At 43.4% G+C, this 27185-nt stretch overlaps 2 protein-coding genes across 4 annotated transcripts; one reads left to right on the top strand and one right to left on the bottom strand.

The window, feature by feature from the left end:
- Window positions 1–276: 276 nt before the first annotated feature.
- On the bottom strand, window positions 277–17535 carry usp33 (ubiquitin specific peptidase 33). Of its 3 annotated transcripts, none has more exons than XM_037459032.2 (24): window positions 17426–17535; window positions 14875–14973; window positions 14416–14469; window positions 14241–14303; window positions 11290–11439; window positions 10833–10941; window positions 9905–9974; window positions 8634–8747; window positions 8187–8265; window positions 6691–7135; window positions 6458–6598; window positions 6232–6347; window positions 5768–5940; window positions 5565–5635; window positions 5448–5481; window positions 5309–5354; window positions 5037–5217; window positions 4778–4904; window positions 4451–4620; window positions 3154–3235; window positions 2940–3048; window positions 2259–2361; window positions 1518–1586; window positions 277–1283 (listed from the first exon to the last, which is right to left on the bottom strand). In XM_037459032.2, exons 2-24 carry the CDS (start codon window positions 14956–14958, stop codon window positions 1126–1128), a joined length of 2748 nt encoding a protein of 915 aa, XP_037314929.1. In that variant the 5' UTR covers window positions 14959–14973; window positions 17426–17535; the 3' UTR covers window positions 277–1125. The 3 variants fall into 3 exon arrangements, with proteins under 3 accessions (XP_037314929.1, XP_037314930.1, XP_037314928.1); XM_037459033.2 differs by lacking the exon at window positions 17426–17535 and adding an exon at window positions 17103–17407 and having other exon boundaries at window positions 6232–6344; XM_037459031.2 differs by lacking the exon at window positions 17426–17535 and adding an exon at window positions 17103–17406.
- An 811-nt stretch (window positions 17536–18346) lies between these two features.
- Window positions 18347–26849, top strand: miga1 (mitoguardin 1). The gene is made up of 16 exons (XM_037458548.2): window positions 18347–18472; window positions 19643–19799; window positions 21140–21302; window positions 21871–21995; window positions 22225–22357; window positions 22499–22635; window positions 22836–22959; window positions 23048–23148; window positions 23743–23852; window positions 23952–24024; window positions 24214–24300; window positions 24398–24496; window positions 24597–24731; window positions 24932–24985; window positions 25145–25261; window positions 25497–26849. Exons 2-16 carry the CDS (start codon window positions 19701–19703, stop codon window positions 25713–25715), a joined length of 1776 nt encoding a protein of 591 aa, XP_037314445.1. The 5' UTR covers window positions 18347–18472; window positions 19643–19700; the 3' UTR covers window positions 25716–26849.
- Window positions 26850–27185: the final 336 nt, after the last annotated feature.

Below are 27185 nucleotides of genomic sequence, written 5' to 3'. Positions count from 1 at the left end.
GATGGCGACCCCCCCACCCCCATATGTTGGGTGATAAACAGAGTAGGCTACTTTTGTAATGTATGTCATGATTCCCAATGCAAAAAACCGTTAGACAATCAGATATGGTGACAAATTCAAGGTGACCAGTTTTAAACGTGTTTTCATCCAGATTTAATAGTGTAAGGGCAGCAAAAATCAGGATGGATCTCACTCAAGTGACAGCTATATGCAAAACCTTACAGCAAAGCATTTCCTTCACCCATTCAGCCAACTCATGAAGCAACACTTTGACCATACCATCAAAAATAATGCTTTTAATTAACTATATTGCTGCCGATGATGACATACCGTAATATGCTTTTGGTAGTAGTACAATTCAGTACAATTTTATGGAAAGCTTTGCATTTACATGCAGTTACATGTGTTAAATTGTGTTTGAGCTTAAGATCATGCATTCTTAACAGACTTTGCCTGCCACATGTTTTCTACAAAAAAATCAACCTATTAACATCTTATTATTAAGCTCCCTTCTGTGCCAAGTTACCAAGTGCTGAATCCTGACCAACATACTATCAGTACTGGTACATTCAAATACAAACCAGACATTTGCATAAGCATGCCAATTTGTACTTCTACAGAACAGTGCAAAACAAAATTCATTCCTGAGACTACTCAGTAATTAGTCCCTTCATAACTTAGTGATCTTCATCACTTTAAATATCACATTTTACGTCTTCTGGGCATTCATCTGGAAAAAAATTGTCTTTTAAACAGAAGAAAGTGTTATTTATCTACACCAAGATTGTGATCCAACAATACAATACAAATGGACATACAATATGTGCTCATTTGGTCAAGAAGAAATATATATGGCATTCATTCTGTGTAATTTTTAGCTGCACATACTTTAAATGGTTGGTTCTTAAAATAACCCGACACATGAGTGCTAATAGAAATTTAAGAGCTCTTCAAACAGATTTGTACAACATGAAAAACCTCTTCAGACACGTTGATTCTACCGGTCAGCGGTCATGTCCAATAGCGCTAAAGATGAGGTCCTTTGTTTGAATGCATTTGAAATAAAAGTCAAGTGCAAAATGAAAAGGCTTTTAGTTTCTTGAAGGTTTTATGCAGAGTGCTTGATTAAACAGAGCGTGTTTCCATCTCAATCTTCTCCTCGGACTGTGGCGATTCTGCTTCCTGGTGGCTGATGTTTGGCCGAACCGTCACAAGTGGACCGCCACCGTAGATGGAGTGAAGGAAGTTCCACGTCTCCTCAGAGATCTGCCCCGAGTCAGCTCCTGCAGGGTCAAAGACACAAACTTAAATATTACAAACATCTTCTTTAGGGATAATACAATAATCCTCAGGAGGTAAGCGACAGCATTTCTAACAAAAAATAATGTTTTATTTACCTGCCCCGTTTTTAAACTAACATCTTAATAAATTGTTGACAAATATAAAAATGTAGAGACCTAATAATACAATACTACAACAATGAGAACCTTAGTATTAATAACGATAATAATGAGTACCTTGTTTAAGTGTTAAATGGCCGTTCTTGTTTACTGTAATCTTGGAATTATCAATGGGCCCCGGTGGATCTGAAAGAGGAAGAAAGACAATTACCTGTCATAATTATTAACAGCAGTAAAATGCATGACGGTTTTTTTCACTGAGATATTTTTCAAACCTAATTGTGTCAAAGAGCAATGATGTTCGAATGTGTTTGTCACACTGTGAGGAGCAATCTCTGCTCCCCACTTACTACAGTTAGAAAACAAATATTAGCAGAGAGCAGTCAGAGGCAAAATAAAAACAATTGTGTTAGATGTAAACTGTTAAAAAGAGATGCGACAATACAAAGCACAAAAAAAAAGAAAAAAATCTGAGCGCAAGGAAATAAAAAAGAATTTTGACTGAAGGGAAACGTGACTCGGGGGACACAAGCAAAGTCTTTAAAGATAAACCAAGGGAAGAACTGGGACTTCTGTGCTTCTTTTGAACATGAAAGGCTTTAGGAAACAAGAGCCCTTTTAAGTCCCATATAAAAACAGCTCATTTCCCAGGTTCTCCTATCCATGTAAATGTTCAGACCTGACAGGACCTTTGTTTTCAAATGGAAATTTACATCAAACAAAAAAAAAAAATAACAATCACAGCAGCTTTGCCATCACCAGATATGAGTCACAACAGTATAGTGGGAACATTTAGCCTTTAAAATCAACCATTTAAACAGGATTGGGGGAGGAAAGGCAAGACTTCTCTCCAATTACCATTGTCTTTTCCTTTGACAAAGCCCTCCCACTCACGAAACCACTGCATGCTGATGCAGTATATGACCACTGGAGACTCCTCCTCCTGGAACGCCTTGTTCAGCTGAAAAGGAGAGGGGGGGAGAGAGGAAATGGGGGAGGAGTGAGCAGTAGAGAAAGGAGGGAGGAGGAGAGATGCAGAGAGATGGGTCGGAGAAACAGGAGGGGTGAGGGGAAGAGAAAAAAAAATCAAGTGTGAATGAAAGGAGATGGAAAAACGAATCAATTCTCTCTGGTAGTTATTTCAATTAGAACAGAGTCTTAGCATTCGACTGCACCAATTCCATCTTTCTTGGAAATGACAGAATCCCTGTTCCTCTTGTTATCTTACTGAAGCTCCCTTTCATACCCATCTATCTCTCCTGCTGCAGAGCCATTGTGTGAGTGAGCAGACTGAGCAGGCAATAACAGCTGCATCTGTCCCAATGATGTATGCATTAATGATGAGGCTTTCATCGGGCTCACACCTCTCATCTCCTGCTGGGATGAAGAGCACCAACACACGCAACCCATCAACTGGTTCAATGGACTGAAGAATAGGTCGATACACCATCGTGAGAAGCGGGCCACAAAGAGTCTCACTGACCCACGACTAAAGCTGCATGTCATGCTGTACATGTTGTTATACATATTTTGTCTTACCCTGACAAACATGTCCAGCTCTGACTTGCGCCGTTTTTCCAGTTTTTCTATTTCAATCTGGCACGTGTGGCAGACATACAGGTGGTTGACAGCCGGTCCTCCGCCGTACCTGCAGGGAACGATCCACATTGACTCACACGGACGAAAAAGAAAATAATACTGCAACCAACCGTCCAATTCCTCAATAAGAGGTGGCAAAATCTATTGCATGTACCTGCTGTAAAGGTGATCCCACACGTTCTGCGGCAGCATTACTACCAAGTCATCGATAAATGTTGCTTTGTTGGGAGGCACACCTGATTACAGAATACAGAGAAGCAGCCATGATTAGACGGTAACATTTAAAGATCACTTGCATTGTCTATTATTTATTTAGTTGATTAAACAAAGAAGCTGGCAAAATAAAACAAAACCCCAAAGTGCTCTGAGCCTTACAATGTCATATCTTCCAGTGTAATACCCCTGTCCTACAACGGTTTGGTCATCTCATATTTAGCTTATTCTTGGGAAAAGTTTGGGACATTTTCATCTCTTTTAGCATCCAAAATCAAATGATCACTCTCACATCAAGTCACAACCATAAACGTTGACTGGGAATCACAGGCACACACTGTGCCTCATTTGAATAAAACACAGATTTGGACCGACTATGTTAGAGGACAACATTTCTTTTTGAAAAATGAACAAGCAACCACAATTGTATGGCTTGACTGAACAGGAAAGTGAAAATAAACATGGAAAATTTGGGATCCGCTCAAAATAAGAAAAATAAGAAAAAAAACTGTCAGCATACTATCACTAATATTACGGCTGAACTATTTTTCTAAATAATTAAATTGGGATTATTTGGAAATGCATTGATTTGTGATATTAGAAGGAATGATCATTTGTATCACATTTTAAATGAAAATCTTTTTTAATTTTTGCAGGGATTGGTGTCAAACAAAGAGGTTTTGTTAAATCTGTAGAATTTGACGTGTAGGCCTGGCAGCACGTCAATATTTAATCAAAAATAGCATACAACTGTGATTAATTGCGCAGCTCTAACGGATTGCTCCTGTAAACTTTATTACAGAATGAAACCCATTCTCTGCTGCCATTGTGTTCCAACAGCTTCATGATAAATCTCTGCTAGTTCGTTTTCCTTAATATCCAGCGCTCTGTCTGAATAGAGGGCAGAGAAGAAAGCCGCTTGATTGGCACAAAAACCCTTTATAATTCTTCCCTCTTCTCTCTAAAACGAGAGAGGAGGATCATCTGCTCAAAGAGAAACAACCTTTTTGAAGTCTGCTGTGATGTGAAGGGAATACTCTGCAGCCTTTGTCAAAGACAAAAATCTGCAGCAAAGGATAAAAGCAACGGCTCTGTTATTCGAAGGGGAGAGCACAATTTCTTCCCCTGAACGTTTATGCATAAAGCAGAAATACAAATATAAGAAAGGATCCCGGTTGGCGGACTTTTTTCCCCTCTGAGCAGTTTCAGTACGACAACGACTACGCAACCACACGCACCTCCATGCAAACACAGGAAGTCGTCATTGGAAATCGGCCCCGGCTCAGCAAAGGTCTTGAACTTGTTAAGCCACTGGCGGGAGATGTAGAACTGCAGAAGGCTGGGTTCCATCATGTTGAATAAACCGGACACCCTCCTCCGTTCTTTCAGTGCATCCTCGTTGCTCTTTCTGGGACACGAACAGAGCCACAGATTAATCTGCTGCAATTGAGTGATCAAAAGTGAGATGAAAGTTATGAATTTACAAAAGCAGCCCAGTGAGTCTTAAAATGTTTCACGAACACGAGGGTCCATCTGAGCTAAGCGGTGGAGGCACGTTGGCTTACTTATAGAAGAGCACATAAGCCTCAGCATTCTGGACACAGGATTCGGACACCTCGGTCACGCTTTGGTCGTCAAACTCATACCACAGATTGTTCAAATCGTTCCTGCAGTACGCTATGTAGTGGCCACCTGGGATCAGACGGGAGAAACGTGTTACCGTGGCCTTCGGACACCTAACAAGTACATAAAACATTTGTCTACAGGCTAATGAATGCGGGACAGTGGTTCCTGCCAGAAAGGGGAGTGATGGTGCCCACTCACTGCTGGCAGTGCCATGGTGACAGATGACTGACAGCAGGTCATAGTTGGTGGTCTGGGCGGAGCTGTCTTTGGCCAGGAAAGGCTGCAGGTCCAGGCCCTCGAGCGGGAAGGACACGTGGGTGCATATCTTGGTGGAGAACATCAGCTCGTGCCTGAAGCGCTTCAAATGTACACACAAGATCTGGAGCAGGGTAAAGGCACAACTTCTATTAGAAAATGTTGCGATAAGACCTTCAGGGAGAAAGACCAGATGTAAAGAGTTGTCCTCTTACCTCTGGCAAACTTTGCATTTTACAAAATTTCACTCCATTTCGTAATCTAAGAAGGGAGGGGGGGAGAAAAAGGCGATGGAAAATCAGTAAAGTCCCAGATGTTTTCTATTGTGAAATAAAATCGGTATCAGGCACTCACTTCTTGCATTTTTCACAGCTGTACATGTTGTCTCCTGGAAAACAACAAGCCCACAGTTATCGAGTCATCAATCGAAACGTTTGTGCCGGTAGAACACATTTACGCCCACTTGCTCACCCTTTAGTTCATCTCTGGCAAAGAAAGCTGCAAGACAATCTTGTAGCGTAACCACTGGACCCCAGAACCAACTAGAAATAGAACAGAGGGATGGATTTTACACACAAAGGGTAAAGTAGATATTTGAGCTCCACTGTGTATAATGCATTACATTGTACATTTGGGAGCACCTTGATGGCAAAAAAAAAAAAAAATGAACACACCTCTTTATGTATTCCATGACAAAGGAGATCCAGCCCTGCGGTGCATACGCTTCTCCACAAGAGCCGGCTTTAACCAGGGAGGTTTGGTGGGTGGAGGAGTGGAGCTTGGCCAGGTCTTCCTTTCCTGGGATGGGCAGCGAGATGTCCTGGAAGTTCTCCAGAGTAACAGACACCTGTCAGGCACAGAACACACACACACACACACACACACACACGGTAAATCTTCCACTACGGTTATGTTTCAATTATATTTTTGATATTTGTTTTTAAATGTGACATGTTGGGCTGATGTACAACTGAATCAACAGCATGTGGGGACATCAGAGCTAATCGCCAAAGCAAATTATATTCATAATATCACATCTGTAGGACCTTGACTGAAAAGACACAGTGACCCGTTCTTTAGCGGTCAGCTAAAGTCCCTCTCACTCTCTAAGCCAATCCCATTTAATGGCCACACTAACCCGGTCACAGGTGAGGCACTGAACGGAGCTGACAATGGTCCCATCAAACACGTCGGAGATGACGCTGCGGTATTTCTTCTGACGCTTGCTCTTCGGGGGGGAGAATGTGGTCACTGCTGGGTGAAGGCAGAGAGGGAGAAATGAGGGAACAGTGTTTTACGTGTGGTCTAACCTTGATGAAACGCTCCTGATCTCGATACGGTTGCTTGCGATTGTGCAGAAGTACCTTTCTTGTGTGAAGGGATAAGGCTGGACCAGCCTGAACCAGCTTTGGGCGGGCTGCTGGACATTTTGGGAATGTGTCCCTCTGTCGGGACTGGACTCTGCGGTCTTGTGGAGTTGGATATTTGGATGTCTGGGAAGGAATCTGGCAGAGAGCAGGCCAAATATTAGATCATTTAAATACCAGAATGTTGGTGGTGATTATCAAAGTGTCAAGTAGATGGCAGGTGAAATAACCTGATGTTCTTCCTTGAACCTTGATGGCTCCCTGGCTGCTGATAATGGGCGTCGTTTCGGTGGTGGTGTCCACGTCTTTGTCCATGTCCACTCCAGTGCTTCCGCCCATAACCCCGTTAACTCCAGAGCGGTAAAGGTCATTAATCATGTTCTTCTCCTTCTGCCACTCCCTGTTGGACTGGATTTCATTTTCCTCAGTAATCAGCATCTCGGCCTCGTTGTTGTCTCCCTTGGTGGCGTTACCGCCCTGCACCTCGTTATCGGCCCGCTCGCTGCTGCCACAGGACTCGCAGGACTGGAAGTCGTTGTCCGACTGACTGCGGTTGTCCTCCTCGGGACCGTCGTCCACGGTGACGCCGTTGGACTGGTCGTAGGGCTCTGGCTGCGCCTCCTTTAGCTCCTCGTGAAGCTGATCCATCAAGCAGCGCAGAAACTCCTGAGAGTCCTGCAGGCAGAGTGGGGAATAGTAATAAGAGATGTCAGCTGAGCTTTTAGTCACAGCGATCTGTAAGGCTAAATAACTAATCAATTCCCTTTCCCTGAAAAGAAAGTTAAAACTATAATGCAGCAATAATTCTTCCAGCAACAATTTTTTTTCTTCCAAATTACAACCACTGACGGCCTCGTTTATCCCGTTTCCACATCGCAAAACCAAATACTCACGAATGTGCCGTCAGACTTAATGAACCTCAGACATCTAATCTCCCTCTCAAGCCAAATGAGCTCTCCTCCCCCAGAAACTGGAATGTTTAACTTCCATCACGGCAATGCTGATTCCAAGGCGGTTGAGGCCAGCATGGCGTGACAAATGAATATCCCTCAGCTAACTCCTCTGAACAAACACGGGCAAGCCAAGAGGAAACAGGCCCTTGTATCACTCCACCGCTTTGGCCTACAAATCCTGTATTTACACACACACACACACACACACACACACACCGGACCAAAGTAAAAGGCCTTTTGGAATCTATTGGAATCTATTCCAACGTTAATCGTTTCCTTTAAGCTTGGCCTGGAATCAAATCAAGCCGTTTACCTTTAGTTTGTTAGTTAGGTTTAATGGGAGCATTTGCATGTGAATAACATTAATTGCGAGGCAAAGGATTCTGCTTCTGTGTGATTTGAGCTGCTAATGTGATTTCTGTAACGGACACAGGGATATGGAGCGGAAAAGAAAAGGGAGAGACTGTATGCGATCTGGGGCAACTTCATAGTCTGGGCGTCAGACACATAATAATCCCAGCTCAGCACAAATTCATTTTCAAGGATTTAATTCAGTTCAAACCATAATCCACGTTTTATATTCATATTTACTGCATAATATTCTCATTATTTGCAAAGCACGGAAGGCGAACGCAAAAGAAATCCACTTTTTAGATCACGACAACTGGCTGCAAACATGTTGGCAAATTTATCTCTGTGAAGAAGTGCCTTCATGTTTTATTTATGATGAATCTGTGCACATGCACTCAAATTCATCATCGGCAATGACCCACCTGCTGGGAATATCCTCTAAACATGGGGTTTATGGCTTTGATCCCCTGGAACAAGTTGGTTGGAACCACATAGGAGGGTCTGCAATGTGACAAAACACAGCGTGCTTTACAGGCAATATCACAACATAAAGCTGCAGGGATGATGTACTTTTGGAGGACAACCTGTAAGTCTCCTAAAAAATAAAAATAAAAAGTCAATCGGATTTTTCCACTGGATATTCGGTCATTGCAGAAAATATGCTCTGTTGCAACACAAGTTTATGATACTTACACTTTGTTGTCACCACAACTAAGCCGATTAGTCTCATTTTGGAGTTTCACGTGGGGAGTATTATTTTAAAACATAGGTTTTTTTTAAATTCTGGAGTGAACCGCGCCTTTTTAAAAAAACATCACGTGACCGGGAGACGGGCGCAAACAACTATTAAAAAAGGGAAACGCTCCAACCTGTTCTTGTGCCAAAGGTCCGACACAAGCTTCTGGTAACTTCTGCAGAGTGCAGGTTTCTTGTCCGTCCTCACCATGCCACCACATTCGAGAAAGAATTGTGTCAAGGGCGGGCTGCAAGGAAAGAGGGATAAGTGTATCAAAACATATATCACCAAACAAGCTGCCAGGGTATTCTGTCCATTAGCAGATTGATTACCAAAACATTTGCACATTATCCTCAATAAGGAGATACAGTTTGGATTATAATGTCATTATGACTTAGGTTTGCAAATACTTTTAAGATCTGCAAATCATCTTGGGTTCAGTGTGCTTTTCCTATCATAACTCAGTGGAAAATCTCAAATATGAAAGGAAATCCAGAACAGCTTTATTTTGCCTTTGCAACATAACAGTGTCTTCTGCCTCTACTTCTGATTAGTCAAGTTTCATTAATCCACATTTCCCTCCCATAGTAAGATCACAAATATACACGCAGCGGAAAGTTCGAGGACATGGGAAAGAGCTGAAAGCAAAACATCGGAGGGGATTTCATGTGATGGATACAGAACAGAATGGGACAAGGAAGAGACAAACTACAGAATGATTGGGGCACGGCGCGTTCCCGTCACTCGGCAGGAGGAAGGTCCTTCAAACTGAGCGATGACCCGACGGTACCAGAAAGAAGCAGCGCTCACACAAACAGACATCAAAAGGAAAGTTACAGAAAAGGTCCCTCCCCTCTGCAGCTGCGTGACTCGGGTGGAACTTGATTTAGATTGCAAATTTTGACCCACATCTTTTTCCATTTGGGCTTGCATCCAGTCTATCCAGGTGTCATTTAAAAATGTACTGGGAGGGGAGGGTCTAGATAGTATTAGAGAGAAAGAAAAGGTTAGCTGTTCCATTAAAAAAAATGTAAGGTTTTTTTTAATGCAGCAGACTGCAAATGAAACAGAAAGTAAGTGCAGTTTCACATGGCTTAAAAAAAAAAAAAAAGACAAAGTGGGAAAGTCGGAGGAGAAGGGACAGAAGCTATCAGCAAACATTTGTAACACAAGAGGCTCCAGGGACCCACAAAAGGCCGTTTCTGGCATCTCGAATGCTGCACTGCAGCAATCCCCACCCAGCCGCCACTCTACAAAACTTAGTGTGGCCAAACGAGCGGTGAATAAAAACAGCAAATGGCTGCTTAAAAAGAAGCAGCTAGTGCGTGGAAGTGGATGTGAAGCAACACCAGAGAGCACGCGGCGTTGGCGGTGTGACAGGAAGCCGATTAGCAGAGCACTCACCAGTTGGACAGGGCTTGGAGGGCAGCGTTCATGTAGCAGGTGTTGCCTATGTTCTTCAGCCCCGTCAGGCCTGAGGGAGACGGAACACGATGGAGAAGTTAAAAACAAGCCCCTCATTAAATGCTCGTACATGTTGTGTGGCAGCCAGAGAGACTCCACGGCCGCAATAAGCATAAACACACATATTTATGATGTCACAAGGGACAACTGAGATTACTGTGTGCATTAGGTCTGTGTGTTTAAAAGCCTCTTAGATGCCAAACTGTTTGTAAACCTCGAATTTTTCTGTGACCAGCCATGGTCTTTAGCCTTTCCAAAGCTTATTTTCTTATTCTCTTGATCAGATCATCTGTATTATAAATAACCGTGGCTAACCAGGAGGGGCGGGGGGGGGGGGGGGGGGGGCAAACGTAACATATGCCGTTTGGTGGAGCTTGAGTGAGCACCGGTGCCGAGGCACTCGGCGACCTGGCCTGCTCACTTCGATGTGGGCGGTGCGTTTCGGGGGCATTCTGGGACCTCAGGGGATACAGTTGTAAAGTTGAAACGACAGATTCTGCGCTTTGAATTAAAACAAGCTGCTGAGCTCCTGTGTATTGAGGTTTAATTTAAAATCATCCATGCAATAAAAAAGGGCTGATAAAGGTAAATTCAATTTTAGTCCCCTCACTGACTTCAAAAAGGAAATTCTTGAATAAATCAAAATGATGATGTGTTTTTTTGTGTTTCATTGGAGACAATGTTTGTGTTCCCGATGTACTCATTGAACTCATAGCTGAAATTGAACCGTAATAAACAGCGTCTTTAGTGACTGACTAACAGTACAGATGCAAAATGAGCGGATTGTGGTTTTTAAATATTTGTACCAGTAGTCAATTTCTCCCTTTCAGTTTGTGTCAACATGCACACTTCTTATGTATAAGCTGACCTCTGGCCCGCAGTTCATCCTCCTCCTCAGTCTCCATATCCAGGTCTTCACAGCCTCCATTAGGTGGCACTCTCAGAGAGGTTGGGCTCCCAGGGGCCCTGCTGTTATCCTGGAGAAACAACACACACACAAAATCATAAAGCTCTATCTAAAGCTATCTAAAGCTAATCTAGTAAAGGAAAAACTGCATACAGCTTGACTGACAGTTCAACTGTCCCTCGGGATAGGATTGCGGAAGTTGTTATTGTACAAATCTGATAAGTACAATGGGAGAGGGTGCGGCCACAGTGTGTAACGAAAGCGATAGTGCAGTAAAACATGCAATGTAAAAAAACATTTCTTCAGACGACATCGGATAAGGAGAGAAAATGTTGATGTTGACTTCAATCTTTACGCTGTAATTTGAATTCTCACTTGCTTCATGACAATAAAAGGGGATGATGAAGCCGGCTCTCACCTGTCCAGCCTTCTGTGGAGACGGGAGCGGTCTGCTGGTGCCGTGGGGAGAGTGAGGACCAAGCTTTCGCTCCAGGAAAACCTCCTTGCCGCAGGCGTAGCACCACACTCGGAGCGTGGTCAGGTTCACTGTGAGGTTGTGCCTCGTCTCCTGCACGTGAAGTTGATGGAAAAATAGGTTCGTGAATAGACAAATCAGACTGTGTAAACAGAGAGAAACATAAAAAGACCGTGTTTATGTCTTGAAGAACAGCTGACTAACAGTGTGTACTTTCTTATCTTATCAATGAGGGACTTCTTAATCTGTGAAACAATTAACATTTTTCTGGACTATCAACTGGTTGCTCCGGCTCTTACATAACATACTGGTGTGCTTGCATATTTCTGAGGTGTATACGGGCAGGGCACGGATGGGAGATTTTCTTCAAGCACAAACATTTCTGCCTAAAAAAAGTATTGTTGGAGCTTTCTTCCTTCTGTCTCAACATACGAGTGTAACGCTGAATAAATGAAAATGTGCGTTATGAAATGTCAGCTTTACTGATAATATCAATACTATGCAGAGTTTCTCCAGAACCAAGAGGACAGGAATCCACCCTGTCCACTGACCGGATCAATCACATTGAAATGATTAAGTTCTCATTTTAGGAAGAACTGCCACCTACAACAGTGTAGGCAATGTATTGAGGTTGCAGTTAATATGCAGTATATTGTCAATTCATTATTTGGGCAGTAAATGTCAGAATATTGGACCCATTTTACTTCCTTCCTTCCTTTTTTTGTTTGAAAAAAACAAATGATATTCCGTTTAAGAACATACCAAATAAAGAAAAGAGATTTCCTCACAACTACGCAGCGGGGAAAACATTGGTTTTGTGATTCAGAAAATGACTCAACAAAACTTTAAGTACATTCAAAACCAGGGCTCCCTTCATTTCCTTTCTTATAAGTTAAATAAGAAAAGATTATGATCATCCTCCCAAATGTGAAAACAGAATTTGAAATACACTATAACGTTACATTTTAAAGCTCATGGGACACCCGTTGTTAGCTGAATGTCTCAGGTTACAGGTTTAGCCAGACGCAGGGTGGAGGGAGGACGAGGGGGAAGGAGGATGGGGGTGGGGGGGGGGGGGGGCAGACTTCTGCTGCTGTGGAAACATGGCCGAGTTCTGCTGACCCACTGCTGCTCCGACGAACACCAGCAGCCCGGCAGGTCGACAGGAGACGGAGCGAGAGCAGCAGGCAGACGCCCTGCATTATTCATCGGGGGGGCAGCATTAGTCTTCACACAGCGGGGGCAGGGCACGGCTGGCAGGGAGGGGGGGGGGGGGGCATGAAACTGCCCGGCTTGAATTATTTATGAAGAAAAGTATATCATCTAGGGCATCAACAACACGCTGGATTCATGAGGCCTAGAAGATGGGTTTTAGCCCGCGTCATGTTTTGTGTTACAACAAATTGCTTGAAGCTTTCATAATGGTCATTTGTCATGTTAATGAACGCCTTGTCTACTATAACGTTCACATGTTTAACGACTTTTACATTCAAGTGAGACGAATGCTTAGTGCTCCTTGTCCACAAGGAGAAAGGAAAATGACGCATGTCTAATTGTGTCAGTGGCTCATTTAAATACTTTCTAAAATAGACACTGATGTTTAGATTCAACATCTGCCTCGGTGAGTGATCTTGATTGAGAATTAAGCAGGTCGGGTCTGGCTTTGTCTGCATAATGATGTCATGTCTCGTCTCCGAGACATGAAATATACAAGGCATGAGAATCACCAACACAGAATATTCATTCTCACAGGCTTTTATCTCATTGAAGTATTTGCACAAATGCATGTAAAACCGCTCTAGGACAAATCAACACATCTGGTGTTTTCAGCGGATTGCTGGTAGCCCAAAAGCAACTGTGAGGCTGAGGTAACCTTCAAATCCTTAATCTGCAATATGAAGAAAGGTTCCCAAAGTTTCCCATACGCTGAGTTTATTCATAATTACGTTATTTGAAATATGTTCTCATACTCTCAAGAGTTTCAACGTTCGAAAATCGCTGATCAAGCTGTAACTTGTTTTGAAACAGTCACTCATATTTACTTGCAGTATAGTTTGACTGGCAGAGGCATCTGATCTGATCCGACAGCAGTCTCTCATTGCATAGTCAAGAGATTTCATTGTTGCCATCCCCATCAGGGCCTCCAAAGCACTAATAAAGCATTGCTTTCATTTGTACAACAAATAAAGATGGTTTCTGTGAAGAAAAAAAAAAGGAATACAACAACAGTCGCTGCACAGAGAGACGTCCTGGATAAGCTGGCACATGAAATTAACTACTGATGTCATTTTAAATCGCCCTCGTCTTCCATCTGTGTTTGAGTACACTTATATTTTAAAGGATTGTGCTTCAACAAGCCCTTTCTGTACAACGCAGCTATGCAGTTACCAATTACGCGTTTGCTCGGTGTCTGCTAACCCCACTCGGCCCTGGCGGTCTGGAGGGAAAATCCTTAGTCAACACTGGGAGCGGCCGAGGCCGAGCAGCAGGGAGGGGCAGACACAGTAACCATGGAACTCACAGTGAATCTCCTGCACTTCCCAGAGGAATTGTTATTAATAATGGATGATCCACTGCTGAAACTGCATTGAAAGTGAAGGTGTGGACAGACACAACTGGCTTTTAATAATGTGTGCCATTCAAAAACTAAAAAAAAAAAAAAAAAAAGGTGCACACGCTTGCGCTCAAATCAAGTAAAGTAAGACTTGAGTTAGTCGTTTTTTTTAAGTCGTGGCTGCTGTGACCTTGAAGTGTTTTTCCTGTTCTGCCATCTGTGCCTAGTCTACGGATTTTTTAATTCAGCATCACAGTAAAGGCTTTCAAGATGCCCTCACTTTAAGTCGCATCCCTCCCGTCCCCCGATAAACACCAAAAGGCGAGCGGAGGTCTCTCACCTGCGAGTGCACGGTGCTGTGGTCGGTGTGAGATTCTCCACAGCCAACGTATGCGCAGCCATTCTGGAGAGAAAAACAAAACAGAGGTTGAGAAAATCCAAAAAACAGAACCCACATCATACACATCTTACATTAAATCAACAAGTTTGGTTGTGGGAGGAGGGACCGGTCTTACCTCCAAACACGCCCACAGATTTGGTCCACCGACTTTGCAATCTTGGCATTGGCCCTAGAAAAAAAAATAATCCCGACAGTTGGGTTTGAGTCACATGTTAGAAAACATCATCCTGTCATCTGCAGGTAAAGTATAATAAGAGTATAGAGTCCTTCTTTATACCAAGTAGTAATAATGTTATTGAATGTGTAATTCATGGTTATACTGACCAAAGAAGAAAAGCATGATGGAAAACGTAGTCAAATTAATGTATGTGTATCCCTACAGCCAGCAATCAGATACAAAATATAACTAACATTACAGCGTACAAAACACAAGTATAAGAAATTTGAAGTTCCTTTCAAGACTTAATTTTCCTAAAGAAACTGAATGAAATCCTTTTAAAGACTTTCAAGGTCATAGATTATAGCAGGGTTGGAATATTATGTGTGGGTTGTGGACAGAACCATGATGACTCACGTGGGATTTCTGAATGAGTTCCTCCTTGGTGATTTCCCCCACGCAGTCCAGGTGGGGGCAGTCACAGCCGGAAGCCGGCAGCATCACTTAACAACAGGTCTGAAAGAGTCGTACGAAACACAACCTTCAGAACGCTACTTACATTTTAAGTAGGCGATATATACAAGCAAGTGGGATTTGTCTTGTTAAAAGAATATTTATTAACGCCACATCAGCCCATTAATGGGGCCACGAGGAAAAGAAAAGAAAGTCACATACACAACTTGAGGTTTTTTTTTGTCATGCCAGCATGACCTGAACAATTCCTCTTATTATTATACAAGTTATTGTATTGGTATTATCTCTTAAAGCAAGTACATATTATATGCCAGCCATTTATACCGTAAAAATGCCATTCTGTTGGCAAACTTTAAAGTTCTCTGTACAGCTGGAGACGAGCTGAATCCCTCTCCTCGACAGGGATGATCCACATGTTGTTCGACCTGGTTGCTCAGAAGGTGACAATTCTAATTAAGAGTTAGAACTATGCAGACCCGCTTCATCTGCGTAACCCCAACAACCTTTTTTAATACTGGAGAAACCCTTCACATTACCTAGGGTGCTGGAAAATGTCTATTGTCTTTTTCAATTTATTTAGAAATTGCGCAATAGCTCAACAATGGACCCGTGTTGTTCCTTCATTTTTTTTCAATATGGGTAGCTCTGCAGCTACTCGACAAGACAAATCAACTCTTGTACAGAAGGATGAGCGTGAAATACTGAACGGTTTTGATTATCGGTTATTTTAAGATTGATGAATTATCTCCACTTCAAATCGAAAGAAGTCCCACGCATTGGTCCATGAAGCCTAAGGAGGCTTTAGGGGAACGAGGGAATTACACGAAGGACAAAGGACACACGTTATTATGAGTCTGTCAATCAAAAGTTGTGTATTTGAAAGATTTGTTCAGTTCGAGCAGAGATGATCAATCTTAAATGGCAATTATACAAATATTATACAAATGATTGATGTTTCTTTATAAGACAACCCCAGCAGTGCAAGAAAAAAAATGGAAGGAAGGGAAACAGGAAATAAGTGAAGTAATAATATGTAATATAACATTAATCAACATCCTCTGTCTGAAAAGGCCTCTTAGGACATACAAGTTACAGGCCATTGTGTCTCACACCCACAATACATCGGATCATTGAACATGGTACCACTTTGCTTATGGCTTAAGCTTATCAATGTGTGGACCTATGCACAAATGGTTCAAATAATGGAGCTTTTTTTCATTCGAATGCATACAACTAATTGGAAAACAACTTGCTGTTGGGGGCACATTTGACAAATAACTATGAACGAATACACACCAAGATGAATTGAATTAGCCGATGGGTTTCACACACACACACACACACACGCTTTCGGAGAACAACATTATCCCTGCACCATTACGAACAACGCTGCCCCTTTCATTAGCGTTATATAGGACATAGTCATTCATGGAACTTCTGCTGTGCCTACAGGGTCGTGTACAGTAATGGTGGGGCGTGAGCCTAAACTCAAACAGCTGGGCACACCATTCCGAGGATGCCGGATTCCGCGTAGTGCCAGTTCACCAAGACGTGTAACAACTGAGCATAACGCTGCCAGGCACGGAATTCACGAAGCTACCCAACGTCCCTTCGTTAGCGCAACTCAGCGAGTTAACGCCAGAGGGTCAACAAAAGGGGTTTTATTAGCTACCACGTTAAAGCAAACAGCCGCGAACTGTGAATCTGGCCGCGGAAATCGTTTTCAATTAGGCTAGCAAACGACTTATTTTGGCCAGGTTTCAAAAGAAACTAACCGCCGGTGTAGTGCGCGTTCAATCAAGATATGTGGCTTTGGCCTGGTCCACTTCTCAAAGCGAGCTGTCAAACCAGGCGAGTCGCTGACAGCGTCACGGGCTGACTCGCCAGGTTTCCTGGTGGGTGCTGGACTGCTCGTCGATAATTCGGGGCAGAGAGTATTTACATTGCAGGCGTACCATAAAACGTGTTAAAAGCACGAGCTGGGTTCATTTAGACGGCAGGTGGTTCGCTGTTTGACAACCGTCTCGGCAGGGACATGCTATAGCTAACGTTAGCCGGCTAACGCTCCAGTATTCAACGTTACATGAGCACTGGCGAGCCCACGGTGACTGCACCGGAGCGAGTAGACAGCTAACTAGCATCCAGAAATAACAGACCGCCTCCAACCTTACCTGCTCGATCGAAAGAAGACGCGACGCTTCTGTCGAGGATCCGGCTGTACGTTGATATGTAACACGCAGATTCAGTGTGACTTTAACGCCATTCTTTAGAGGGCAATCCTTCACATTAACGATAACCGTTCCCGTCCCTCGGCGTGGTTGCTAACGTTACATCTGTCTCCGCCTCTTTTCCGGTTAAAAAAAACAGATAAACCCTCCCTATCCTACTGTCAACATGATTATCGATTTTTACATTAAGGCCTTTTATATTTTAACTGTATTATATTTGCATAGTATCACCATAAGCCCAATTAAGCAAATATTAAATAGCTTACCGATCTTGTCACCGGAAGCAATGACGTGCTAGATAGTGATTGACGGTTCAAGTCATGCGCAGTAGATGTGTGTCCGCACTAGAATTTTAAAATGATTACATTTTCTACATTAAGGATTTGTGGGCTGGGGGGCAAAATAAATGGTGAAAGGCACCCATCCCAAGCGCCACCTAGCGAGCTTTTTGTGATATAGAAGAATTGCCCTCCTCCAAATATCTTGTTTTATAAATTCGTTAAGTTGATAAATACATTTTGCTGAATACAGTGCAGTTGCAATGTGTTAGTTACATACTAACCTACATTCGTACATGAAAAAAAGGGAAAACGGAAAGTAAATATATCTATAATGGTTGTAAACATAAAAATGCTGCATCATGTTGAATATATATAATAAGTTGGCTTTTTGTTTAAGAAGTTTCTGTAGTCAAATGTAGGTTTGAGGTAATTAGTCAAGTATTTTATTCAAAGAGGAGTTGAATTGTTGATTTTTTCAACTTTTGAAGTCAAAACCTTGCCTCATCACAATCTGTACTTAAAATCAGTACTCACGTATATTTGTATTTCGTAATTTGACTTCAAAAGTAAGCATTTTGTCTAATAAGTAAAAAGTATCTATTTTCCTGAAATCTAAAAACGTTTATTCCTTGTGAATATTGGACATTATATTTCTGACATGAAGTCAGAAATGTACCCTTTGAGATTTTGTTTTTAAGCTGGTCCGAATAAAAAGTAGTAGAACTAATGAAAGAAACAAAATGTAAGTAGAGTCTTACGTACACCTACGTGAGTTTAATTTATAGACCGTTTTTAATTTACATTTCGATTACACAATTAGCCGCTCACGCGTATAACAATAAAAACCTAACATGAATATACAGTGTCGTGCGCTAAGAAAGTCTAACGAGGGCGCTAAAACTCCATAAAGGTTGCAACGCTTTTATTTTGAAGGTCCCGCTAGCGCGGCTCGAGTCCTTCACGGAGCAACAGCTGAGGTCAGCCGCAGGAACCGCGAGCTTCAGTCTGCGCACGAACCCTCCACAGACACCGGTGACTTAATCTCAGATTTTCCCATTCGGTTAAAAAAAAATGCTCACCGCCGTTGACGAGTTTATTACTCAGACTGTTTAATTCATGTCGGTTTAACAAACGTAGCCTAGCTCTTACTGCTAGCCTTTATTAGCCTTCTCAGATAAGTTAGCATTAGCTTCTCAGCCAGGCCAATAACCGTTGAGTGCTACAACTTCCCAAACATGTGCTAATAGGATTAAGTCTGTCTGTCTACAGAGCTACGGTGCTTCTTTCATTTATACCCGCCCTTTTCTCCCTTAAAACAGTATTGCAGATAAGCTGCTGATTTATTGGAAAATAGGTGGTGTTGTGCTAATAAATGAAAGCAAACACTATGGATAGGTCAGTCTGACCAGTATAAGGACATGACGGGCAATTTATAAGGTTTTACATAGAGCAATATAAAGTGATTATTTTTCCAAAATTGTACATACATCTGAGAAACGGTCTAGCATTGATTTGATCACTTGTTCATTTCTCTGACTCTTACTTTGCTAGATGGCTGGTGGTTTAATGGCAGCAGGATAGATCCCTTCATGCCTCTCCACTCTTCTCATTGTTTTCTTGTAACGTATTTATATTATTTCAAAATACGCTGCCTGTCTTTCTTAAAAGTTTTTTGGAAAGATCAAAAAAGTAGCTTGACATAGTGAGCAATATGTTGAGACGATGAATGAACATTCATTCAGGGTAAGACTGAATGGGGAAAGCATTCATGTGAGGAGACTCACGCTTTGTAAAAGCCTTCAGTGGAAGTTCATGTGTTGTCTCTCGGCTGCAGACACACAGCGGCTGAAATGTTTACAAAGCAATACTATATTTTTACCAAGGAACTTAAAGCCTCTGATTTTTCTTACGCAATCACAGGCGGTTCGAAATACCTTTGTGGGGTGTGCTGCTATTCCTCCTACCAGATGTTGACTCATACTTATAACAGTCACTTATTGATCGTTTTCACGCAGGCCGTTATAAATAATGTTTTGCCACTAATAGGAGGGTTAAACGCCCTTCTCTACTTTGTTTAGGCAAGCGTAACTACTTGCACGCACTATACGTGAGAGGCTTCGCGTAATAACCTCATTATCTCCCATCCTGAGCCTCCGAAGTTAAATCCTTGCGTGCCACCCCCCCCCCCCCCCCCCCCCGCAGCTCCAGCAGAATGGTGATGAGGACAAGAGAGTTGCCAAGTCATGGATAGATCGCCACAATGACACATGAGACCCTCACAAGCTCCCAGCTGTCCTTCAGGGCGGCTGCCCTGCGAATGGTCGACCTTCCTCTCTGCGTGTACGGCTCGCTGGGCCAGGTGAGGAAAAAGCTTGTCAACTGTTTACATAGTTGTTAGTGTCACGAGCGGCATACTGTGCTGTTAATCAGTGTTGTACGGCTTCTTCAGAAGAAATACAGACTCAAAGACAGGCGCTTACTTTTCTAGTATCAAACTTAAAACTAAACAGGCCATTTCCCCAAAAATTATTTTTCTGTCATTACCCAGAAGACGAGAGTGAACTGCATCAAACGATTCACAGATGTCTCCAACATCTGTTTAACCTTTTTCATTGTTTTTACCTTCCTTTCTTCCATTCAACCAGAACAGTTGTTGTACCTTTCGGAGTGGGAGGCAGGTCACTGTGACGTAAAACCCAACTCAAAGCCAAACCATAGCATTATGTTCTATAATCTCAGACGGAATCTAGACTTGGACCCTGACTATTGTTAATCTCTTAGTGTGAATCAGAGGATCTAAAGACGAGTTGGCGAGCTGACATATTTCTCATTTCTTTGGAATATATTTGGTACCTGGTGGTGTCCGATGGTTTTAGAGGATGAACAGGGTTCACCCCTCTCGCTGTGTGTTAATTTGCATGCTTATCTGCGTTCCGGTAAGACACAACACACACCAGTTCAAAAGAAACTACTAAATGTTGGAAAGATACTGGCCCACAGCTGAGCTCGATGCCATTGTGGATGAGAGGGTTTTAAAATGTATAGAAGATTTAATGCAATATGAGTTTAGACGGTTAAAGTCCGGTGTCTGACTTTCCACGAGCAAGAATACCGGCTGTGCTGTTGAATACTTAACGTTTGGTCAATGATTTAATACTCCCCTGTTTCCTCACAGATATTTTCCTAAACTCCAGCCAAGTCCTAGTTCAAATGGGTGCTTCTAGTTGTTTGTTTTGAGTGCACGGTGAAATTGAGGATGAGATTGTCAGCACCGACTGTTATGTCATCAGTGGAGTTAAGCATCCCTGTCATTTATCTCCACTAGTTGCACTTGACGTTGTGTGTGAGAACCTGGAACGTTATTGTCGTCGGCCTTCGATGTTCGTCGACTGCAATAATCTCATCAATGTAAAGCTGTTGTCGACATTTTGTGTACTTCAGTACTAATGCCAGCCCTTAAACCGTTACACAAAATAATAAATTAATAAGTGTTTGATTTTGTTTGAGTACAAAGCTTTGCAGCAGTGCTTGCTACTGTAGACACGTGTGGGTTGGTGTTACGTTGTTCATTATTTTCCTAACATACGGTTGGAGACCGCTACAGAGAAACGGGAGCTTTAAGTCCAAATAGAAAAAAACAAATGTGCTGCCTAGGGTTCTGTTTCAGATGTACCAACTGCCTTGTTGCCTGCCCTCCAGGTGAGTGTCAGCGCGGGCACCAAGAAGCTGTTGGCGGCCACGGCCTTCGGCGCCGTCTCGCTCCTCTTCCTCGCTCGCCGCTTCCAGAGGAGGAAGGGAAGAAAGAAGGCTCAGTGGGAGCAGGCTGCCTTTGAGATTATCTCCCCGGCACCGGCAGAAAAAGGTAGAATTTCCTCTAAACCAGCAGGTCGCTGATCTCCATTAAGTTTGTTAGCGACGTGGCTGGTCTGTGATGTAATCAGATTGGCATGTCTGGCTGTGTTAACTTGATCTGTAAACAGAAAGCTGCAGGTTAAAGCTTTTCCTCCTCTAATCTCTTTTAGGGGATTACAATTTCCAAGATAAATTAACACACATGTCTGAATTGAGTGAAATGTCAACTGGATCAGGGCAATTGGATATTTATATATATTTTTACTTTATTCATATGGACAACGTTCATTCAGGTTCAAACTGTTCCAGGATGGTATAGTTGCAAAGCTTCATTTATTTTAACAATTAACTTGTAATGGAATTGGTCTGAGTTGGATACAGTTTTAAAAACACACAAAGCAGGTGAGTGTCACTTATGAGTGTCACTTAATCCAAAAGGATTAACGTGATTCTGACAGATTAGTAGCAATGACACAATTCCCAGAAAACGACTCCCTCTTAATCAAATTGTAAAACCTGGTTTATCTGTGATGTTATCCACCAACATGCCCATTTTGTGTGATCACATCATAACACAGATCCAGATAACACGGCTCGAAACATCACACTCTCCCTCAACTCCAAGAGTGGCTACCCCGCTGGTCTGCTTCTCAACGCAGGACACCACCGGAAGCTGTCCGGGTCCCTGCTGAGCCTGGCCTCGGTGAGACAAAGACATGGATCGTTGCATAGAAGCATGAAGCCATAATGATGAGCATTTTTTGGGAAACACACAGAAGAGAACTGTACATTTAGAGATGGATGCAAGCACGCCTACAGATGGCTTTCCCCTCAGAAGCCGACTTGTATATCACGCTTTATAGTTCATAAATACATACATTAATGCTGTATTAACCAGGTGGTAACTGTGTTGCTCTGCTCCGTTTCTGCAGGTGAAGAGCATGAACTCATCCAGCAGCAGCACCTGTGCAAATGTATCCACCTGTTGGGACCGAGGGGGGGAAGCAGATATCTGCAGCGTTGTCAACCTACCTGTCACCACGCCTGAAAACCTGTACCTCATGGGTAAAGAAAACGCCACCCAAACACCTCACCGTGTCTGTGATGAGGAGATAAATAGTTTGAAAAGGATTGGATCAAAAGGGAATTCTGAAATATGAAATGGAACATGTGAGATTTTTTTATGTGTTTTTTTTGTTGTTGCAGGGATGGATTTATTTGAAGAGGCTCTGCGGCGGTGGGAGGAAGCGTTGACCTTCCGCACCGGGCAGAGCGAGGACGAAGCCACTTGTGCGTCCGTCAAAGTGGGCGCGGGAGACGCCATCGCCGAGCAGAGCGTGGAGGTGAAAGCGCTGACGCACGCTCATCATCCAAAGATGTAGATTTGTTTTTGGGTGTGCTAGATTTACCACGTCACCATGGTGCAACACAATCCAACCCATTAGGGCAACGGCTCAATTAATCAGACTCAAAGGTAAAGGAGTTAGCCGTATTTCTACCATTGAACCTTCTTTTATTTCTTCTTCTGTTTTTCGGCGCTCAGGACGTCCTCAGTGCGGAGTTCCTGCTCAGGCTGAAGTCACTGCTGCAGAGGGCCTACAGCCTCCAGGAGGAGTTCGAGGGGGTGCTGTGCGAGTCTGAGCCCTCGTCGCACAGCAACAGCCAGGGTTGAGTCACCCGTTCGTATTATCGTGTCCCCTCCACCATCGATTGCGGCATCGCGCGGCGCATTAACGTGAGCGTTCCCCATCACAGATAAACTGGCCGACGTTTTGTCCAGAGAGGAGCTGGATGACGCCTGTCTGAGAGACTGCAACAGCATCGCCTCCACCGACTCGTTTGTGTCTGCTGCCGAGGTGAGAGGAACTCTCATCATATTTCAAGAAGTCCATACGCTGAATATAGCGTAAATAGCGCATTCTGCATCTTACTTGTATCTAAAGAACTGTCCTTGTGCTTTAATCCCTTTTTTTTTTTTTTTTTAAATCCGTCGTTACAATGAATAAAGGTGAAGTTGTACCCTCAGACCGGTTTCACTACTCACAGCCCACGTACCAGTGATGGCAGAGCGCTCAAACTGGGTCGCTCATACTTATAAATAGACATTTTCCATTAAACGACATGCAGCTCGCTGTTACTCTGCAGCTGCCCCCTCCCACCACCTCCCACCTCTCTAAGAGAACGCACAAAGAACCGTTGCAGGACAACCTGTACTTAATTCAGGACGAGCAGCTTCAGACTCAAAAACATTTAAATAATTACATTTCCCGTCTAACCTGAAACATATTGGGCTGTTTCCCCATTGTCACACACACACTAAGTGCTTTTACCAAACCGATTTGCGTAACTCCGAGGATGTGTGTATGTAGGCTGTGTAGTTCAACTTCGGCTTGTGTCCGGCTTAACGTCTCGCCTTTAGCGCCTCTTCTTCCTCTTTTTTTTTACATCAGCTGACGGAGCACCGAGAGCTGCGGAGCGTCGTCGCTCTGGGCCATCACCTTTTCTACGAGGAGGCCCTGCAGATGGCCGAGGAGGGAAAGATCTCCTGCAGAGTGCTGCGGTAATTCAACCACTTTTTCACCCACACACACACACACACGTAGAGAATGTGTGGACCTGGAAGCCGTGCAGCCGTTTTTATTTTTATTTCCCTCGTCAGGACTGAGCTGCTCGAGTGTCTTGGAGACGTGGATTTCCTGGCCAAGTTGCACTGTGTGCGGCAGGCGTGTCAGGTACGTTATCAGCTGATGAAATACATCACCACGGCTTTAACGCAGGCAAAGTCCTAAAGAATTGACTCAAATACACACAAAAAAACCCACAATTAATATTGATCCGGACAAACAAGGAAGGAATACGTTATTGAGAATTTTTAGTTTTCCTGTTTTAATCATTAAAAACCTTCAATTTTTTTCCTCCAGCTTATTTTGTGCGAGAGAACGACCCGGATGTTTCTCGCCGACACAGGGAAGAAAATACTGTCTTCCATTATTGTGAAAGCACAGAAGGTGAGACTGAAGCCACAACTGGGGGGAGGGGGGTGAATTCACATCTTCAAAGATATTTTCCCATTCCCTGAATGTTTTTTTTGTTGTTTTTTTTAAGAGCCCAAAGAGATTCGAGGAGGTGTTTGAGGAGATGATTTCCTTCCTGGAGCACACGGAGCACTGGGAGAACACCGAGGTGGAGCTCGCCACGCGAGGGGTACGAGACATGGCGGCCGACTCTCCCTCCCTCCCTCCCTCCCTGTCTGATCGCAACGTGGAGAAAAAGAAGCCCACCTCACTCTCACCACTCTCACCAGGTGAAGCACCTGAACTTCTACGACATCGTGCTGGACTTCATCCTGATGGACTCCTTCGAGGACCTGGAGAATCCACCGACCTCCATTCAGAACGTCATCAACAACCGCTGGCTCAACACTTCCTTCAAGGAGACGGTGGGTGAACGCGGGAAATGCTTCAATGCACCACACCTGAGACGGATGTCCATTGGACTGCGATTCTGTAGACAGATTGTTGATGGTGAATCGGCGTTTACCGTATGTGCAGCATCGTGTAGAGGTCAATGTGCATTTCCACATTTATCTTGAACATTGGGGAGTTTCTTTGTTTCACGCAACCTGCATGTTTTTCACAGGCGGTGGCGTCGAGCTGCTGGTCAGTGATGAAGCAGAGGAGACAGCACATGAAGGTAACCTCCCCCCTCCCCCTCGACAGAACGTCTTAAAGGGTTTTGACGCCGCTTTGACCCGCTGACTTGCGCTGGGTCGCGATTTCAGGTCCAGCCGATGGGCTGGAAACTAAAGTGGCCCCTAATAGTGGTTTGAGCGAGCTCTCCTCTTGGTCTCAGGTGTCGGACGGCTTCATCGCTCACTTCTACGCCGTGTGCGAACAGATCAGCCCCGTCCTGGCCTGGGGCTTCTTGGGGCCCAAGAGCTCCCTGCATGACTTCTGCTGCTTCTTTAAGGTCTGTATACGGTTTCATGCCGCTTGAGTTTTACCCAAAATAGAGAAACGCTGATTTCAGTTTTCTTTGAAAAAGTGCAGTCAAATTTTTTTTATAAAGCTGGCTTTGGCCTCATTTTTAAATATCCAAAATAACAAAAGATAAACCTGTATTGATGTCCAGTTAAGAAAAGATGGTAAAATGAAGCTGGGCAGTACAAACCGAACAAGGAAAACCCATCTTCCTCTTCCTGCAGGACCAGGTCTTGTACTTCCTGAAGGACGTCTTTGACCTGGACAAAGTGCGCTACTCTTCGGTGGAGAGTCTCGCGGAGGACATGCTGCACCTGCTGCACCGGCGCTCCGAGCTGCTGGTGGCCTACCTGGGCCCCGACTCGCTGCGCCAAGTCGGCGGGTGCAGCTCGCAGCAGGTGCAGCTGGTGCCCAGCGGCCTGCAGGAGGCTCGAGTGCAATGAGAGAACGGGTGCACACGCACACAGGGCGGGATAGAACATTGATCATTGGACACACAAACTTGCCATAAACTTTCTATTCCACAAAACTGCTGATCCGAGCACTGAAACGTAAAACACTTAATTCACCGCGGTCACGCTTTGCGCTCTCATGCCGCCGTGTCTGGGGAAGAATTGTACCACCGGCCTTGCCTTCACACGAGATCGTTGTCTCCAGTGCGTCCTCCTCCTGTTCCTCCTCAGCACCCGGTTCCAAAATGCCGTAGAAGTGCACATTTAAAACTAAATCATAGCAATAATATTTAAAACTTTCTGTGAGACATTTCACCGTCGAGCATTGGTAGATATTACGATGTGAGACTTGTTTCTGTTGTGGAGAGAATATTTTAGTATTTATTTTATTATACAATTTCTGGATTTATTTCCTAGAGGTTGTAGTTGGGCCTGTATGGTTTGTGCTAAGCTTAAAACATACAGTAGTAGGAATGCCAGTGTCGTGGAGATCTATTAGATGCATTCACACATCCTGCTGAACATACCAAACCATTCAAGTGCTTTGTTTGTGACGAGCACACGCTGGTAAATGATTGATCAGAGGGATAAATGTCAAATAAGCGTTCTTTGGGCAACAGGATTCGAACCGTAATGCAATATTTAAAGTCTACGGGATATGAACAATTATATTTCACAATCCTACAGCTGTTAAACACGTTCAGAGGATTGGCTGACATGCAAGCCTTACTATTAATGCACATAATCAAGCCTTGTCGGTCACTGAATGCAAGTCTTAAATAAAGTATCTAAATGCCTGATTTGTCACTGCCATGCGCACCAAGGTTAACGCTTGGAGCATTTTTCAACACATGTGGTAAAGAGGCAAATCATCTTGAGCTTAATGTTTGCCACTATTTTTTCATGTTAAAAACTCACTGGCTCAAACTCTTGCATGTGACTATTTTCATATGGACTTTAACTCATCACCTTGTGCGCCATGAGAAAATAACGGCATGTAAACTAGTCATCTTGATTGCTGTCATTTTCCATGTTGTTATTAAATATTTTAGGCTGCTGATGTCTTTGTTGTATTGCAATAAGTAACTTTGCCTCCAGTATCAAATAAAAGTCAGGTGAATGATACTTGTTCATTTGTTACAACTTTATTAATGAACATGGCAACATTTCAAAAGTGATACAATGAATTCAATAACCAAAAAACGAAACATCTGGTAATGTACAAACAACCTCATTTACCTCTAAGGCATGCTCCTTGTTTTGTCTTCTACACCCCCCACAAACTGTTAAAACACTGAGCATCTCACAAAAACAGTAACCCTTTAACTACAGAAAATAGTGATTTAAAACTGACAACCCCCAAATTTTACTGCCAAAGACGGTGCATGTCATTTAAAGTATATCACTTCCTGTCCTCATCCAACTTTCTAAAGCACATTCCTACGGACTAAAAGTTAAAGG

This window comes from Pungitius pungitius, chromosome 15 (assembly GCF_949316345.1).
Source record: "Pungitius pungitius chromosome 15, fPunPun2.1, whole genome shotgun sequence".
NCBI lineage: Eukaryota > Metazoa > Chordata > Actinopteri > Perciformes > Gasterosteidae > Pungitius > Pungitius pungitius.
Note: the sequence above shows the minus strand (reverse complement) of the source record. Positions and strands in the feature narration are given on the sequence as shown.